The sequence below is a fragment of the Juglans regia genome, chromosome 5 (assembly GCF_001411555.2).
Source record: "Juglans regia cultivar Chandler chromosome 5, Walnut 2.0, whole genome shotgun sequence".
NCBI classification, from domain to species: Eukaryota; Viridiplantae; Streptophyta; class Magnoliopsida; order Fagales; family Juglandaceae; genus Juglans; species Juglans regia.
This window is the reverse complement of record NC_049905.1, coordinates 2,493,804-2,498,365: the sequence shown is the minus strand read 5'-3', so window position 1 is coordinate 2,498,365 and position 4,562 is coordinate 2,493,804. Positions and strand designations below refer to the sequence as shown.

At 34.5% G+C, this 4,562-nt stretch overlaps 1 protein-coding gene across 1 annotated transcript; it reads left to right on the top strand.

The window, feature by feature from the left end:
- The first annotated feature begins 2,925 nt into the window (after positions 1 to 2,925).
- Positions 2,926 to 4,049, top strand: LOC108987804. The gene is made up of 2 exons (XM_018960821.1): positions 2,926 to 3,181; positions 3,557 to 4,049. Exons 1-2 carry the CDS (start codon positions 3,081 to 3,083, stop codon positions 3,840 to 3,842), a joined length of 387 nt encoding a protein of 128 aa, XP_018816366.1. The 5' UTR covers positions 2,926 to 3,080; the 3' UTR covers positions 3,843 to 4,049.
- The last annotated feature ends 513 nt before the right edge of the window (positions 4,050 to 4,562 follow it).

Sequence of the window (4,562 nt, the reverse complement as noted above, 5' to 3'; positions counted from 1 at the left end):
TTACCAAGTGGTGCTACCAAAATGTTAGAATGCCTGAAATATTTGTGTTTATAGACTCTTGCAACTAAAGAATTTGGATCTTGAAGAAATCTCCAACTCTGTTTGGCCAAGAGAACTAAATTAAAATCTTCTTTATCTTTGAAACCTAGGCCACCATCACCTTTAGAAGCACCTAGACTAGCCCAACTCTTCCATCTAAGCCCTTTTCATTATGGTGTTTACCCCACCAAAAGTTTGTCATCAAAGCAAAAGTTATTTACACAGCTTCTTTGGAAGCTTGAACACACTCATAGTATAAGTTGGAACAGCCTGAACAACATATTTTGCAAGTACCTCTTTACCAGCTTTGGATAATAAATTATCTTTCAATTGTAAATTAATTTTATTCCAGACTCTCTCCTTTATATCTCGAAGAGTATTATATTTTGATTTGCCTACCATAGCTAGAAGACCCAAATATTTTCCACAGTTTCCATATATCTCCCCACCAGCCTCTCTAGATCATCTTGCCTTTGTATTTGGACTAAAAAAGATGGAGGTTTTCTACCTATTAAGGGATGACCCCGATGCTTGTTCATATAGCTGTAGAATAGACTGAAGTTTATTCCACTCCTCCACCTTAGCTCTGCAAAATATCACACCATTATTAACAAACAATAGGTAATTGATTCGTGGATCCCCTATTGCCACAGTCAAACCCCATATTCTTGACGTGGCACAATAGGTGGTTTATTAAAAAGGAAAATACTAGGGTGCCCCTGCATTTTCCCTGGCCTTGCCACATGGTGGCTACGACAATCGTTATTAAAAAATAAAAATAAAAAATAAAATGCATGGGAAAACTCAAAATCATTCAAGAGATTATGAAACTTTACGCTTCATCTCTTATGCTCCTTACTCTTTGTTTGGATGGTGAGAAATTTAAAAAATAGAAAACTCTCCTTTAGTTGACTATTCAAATATTATTTCCTTTTTTTCTATTTTTTAGTAATGGCTGATGTGGCCACCTAGTGGCAAAGCCACGTCAGGGGGCACTGTAGAAATGTCATATTAAAAAATTAAAAAAATATATATTTAAAACGAAATGATTTCTATACATATAAAAAGAGAAATACTAAAATCTTGGAATCCCTCTATTTGTTTTTAATTTTTTTAAAAAGTTGCATGGCACTCTATACGTTCATTGTAGTGCCATGTCAAAGATGCAAAAGGAGTTGCATAAATTTGAATGCATAGTAACATTTCTCTTTATTTTTATCCTCATCCTGGTTCTGATTGTCCCTCTTCGATCCCTTCGTTAATATTCATATTTCTTTTTCCATTGAATGAAAGGAGGCTCCAAATAAAAAATAAATAAAAAAGAATGAAAGAAGCACCTAAGTATGAGGAAATGTAAAACTCAGTTTAGAAATGAGAGAGGGTGAAGTCGTAGATTATAATCCCCGAAGATGTCATCTTTTTGTGAAAATAAGAGAAGTTGTGTAAATAATATAATCGTCATAAGTGACATATGACGCGTACGTACGTATGTGTTATATAAAAATATAATGTGCTCGAAATACTATATGTTATCATAATTAAGATTGTAAATATAATCGGTAAATTAACAAAAGAATTACCTCGATTGTTAAAATTTGATAATTGCTCTAAGGCTGTGTTTGTTAAATCAAAGATCATTGAGCTACCCGATATCCCATGGCTAATAATAAGTTTCAAAAAGCTGATAGGATAAGCATCTTGGTCATCCGATTTAAAATGGATGATATCAAGTTGATGTAAAATATAGGATGTTTTGATATTTTCAAAATTGAAAATGGATTAAATTGTTAAATGAAATTATCAAAACATTAAACGGATAACATGATCAACTTAAAAAAAAAAGAAAAGATATTGTATATTTCAATGTTGATTTCTAATTGATAAATGTTTTAACTACGATTAGATCTCATAAAAGTAAACTCGTCACGTCAATGTGATATGTTAGACTGTAAAATTAGTAAATATAACATATCATATGATGTCATGTCAATTTACAGATTTATTTTTATGTGATCTCTTAATGAGTCAATAACTATAGCATTTCACTTTCTAATTTGAACAAAAGAGTGGTGTTGGGTAATATTGAGATATATACCACTGTAAAGCAGCAAAAGGCAATAATCGATCGATAGATGAAGAATACAATTTTTAAAAAAAATGGGAGAAAAATAATAAAGGTCTTAGGCCCCGTTTGGTTTTACAGACCATCTCATTCCATCTCATCTCATTTCAACATTCAAACATAATTCAAACATAAACATTTTTAAATTTTTAATTTTTAAATTTTTCATTTAATAATTATTATTTATTACAATTTTCTCAAACTTACAAACAAAATATAAAATAATTCAACTTTTTCAAATATGTTCAAAAGAAAAATTATATTAAAAAATTATATTTTAACTTTATAATATTTTTATTAATTTTTTCTCTCATTTTTTAAAATCTCATAAAATATTTTAACTCAAATTATTTTAATACTATTCACAACTATCTCACTATTATTTATATATTTTTCATATCATATCAGTTGTATCCTTAAATATTATTATATTTTTTAGGACTTGTCTAGTTATATTATTTGAAGTGACATATTTTAGCTGATTTTTATTTTCCCCTCGTAAAAGGATTTTTATGAATTATATTTTTAATGTTCGCAAGGGGCATAGAGGTCATTTTGTGTAAGACCGGGACGTAGATGTCATTTTGTATATCTCAATTTTAAGGTTCACGTCTCTCTCTTCCTGCCCTAGCTGAAAACGACTGCAAGCAACCTGTGGTCTACCTGTGTATATCAGCATCTATCCAATATGGACATATGGATACTAAATATATATATATATATATATATATATATATATATGTGTGTGTATGTATGTACCAGCGTCTAGCCACTCTCTCTCTCTCTCTCTCTTCGCCTTGATCTTTTTCTCAATATTGGGAGTGATCTCCGGTCATCTTGTTGGGTTTCTCTTTGATCATCACATTCTATCTAGCTCCGCCTCACAGAGATCCAAAGCTAGCTGCTTCAAGCAGATCATATGGTGGATATCCAGAGTGCTGTCTGCTGCATGTGCGGCGACGTGGGTTTCCCCGACAAGCTCTTCCGCTGCAACAAATGCCGCAACCGCTTCCAGCACTCGTAAGTTGCTTTCACATACCATCCATGGCTATCGATTACCCATGTCGACCCATCATCATTCCTATCATCATGATATACATGATCACGTTTCTATACATGTGCAATAGGTGCCTAGCTACCTCAACTAACCACAATATCGTCATTCGTGTTTAATGATATGGCATGGAGCATATCTTCACATCTTAGACAAGGCTAGAAGACATGATCCTGGGCCTCATTAGCATTAATGATCATCAGCATGTTATCAATTAAAAGGCTTAGTCCTGCTAGCTGTTATCTGCATATAACTATGGGACTGATCCTGTCATCGTGTCTTTCTTTCTTTCTGATTATATGTTATGGGTCAATTGTGTTTGTTCGATTGTTGAAAATTAGGTATTGTAGTAACCACTACAGCGAATTTGCGGAGCCGATTGAACAGTGCGATTGGTGCCAAAGTGAGGAAAGGAGCAAAAAACAAGGCATAAGCAGCTCCTCATCAAAGAAACCTGAGGCAGTAAACGAGACCAGAATTATCACAAGCCGGTCTGAGTATTCTGGAGATCACAAAATAAAGCAGCATGATCATCGCGAAGACAGCGCCGACAAAGGAAAGAGTCCGACACCTTCCCCACGGACCGCTACGCGCAGGTACAAGCTTCTCAAGGATGTAATGTGTTGAGATCAGAGATGATCAGCAAGATTCTTTGTCAAAAAGCTAGCCTTGTGTTGATCATATAGTAGTAGCAAATGTTAATAATATGATATAAGACGTACGTTGTTCCTGGTCGCGTTCGTAATTTGGACGTTCCGAACGAGTACTCTAACTCGTTTGTGCTGTGGTTTTCAGTATTATTTGTAAATAAAAATAATGGAGCTTTCTTAATTATCGGATCGCCGGCGGCACAACTTTTCATGCTCAACTAGTAGCTAGCTAGGATTCATGTATGTATCTGGCCGGCCGGGGCGCCAAGCAAAATTGCTGCCGGCCTGCGCGCGGACGATCGATCCATATTAATCGTAACTTTCGTGCTTCATATGGCGAATTGAGCGGATTGAATTAGCTGTAACTGTACCGCGTGTTGCCGAAACATGTCTAGATTCAAGCAATCGATCATTAATTAACATATAATATAATATTCATGAAGTTTTATTATGAAAACCAAACTGTTTGATGTTTTGGTACTAATTTTTAAAGGCATTGGATCGAGCGTATTTAGGCCAAATTCAATATAGCCCGCCCGCCTGCCTGCCTGCCGAAGCTAGCCTCTTAACTTTTACAGATTCATTAATGAAGGGCTTTAATGGCTAGTCCCTCCATTATTGGCAGCGGAAAGGGATCGGAAACATGACAAAGAAAGAGAAAATTAAAATTTTCTAGTGGCCCTGGAATTTCTTTCAC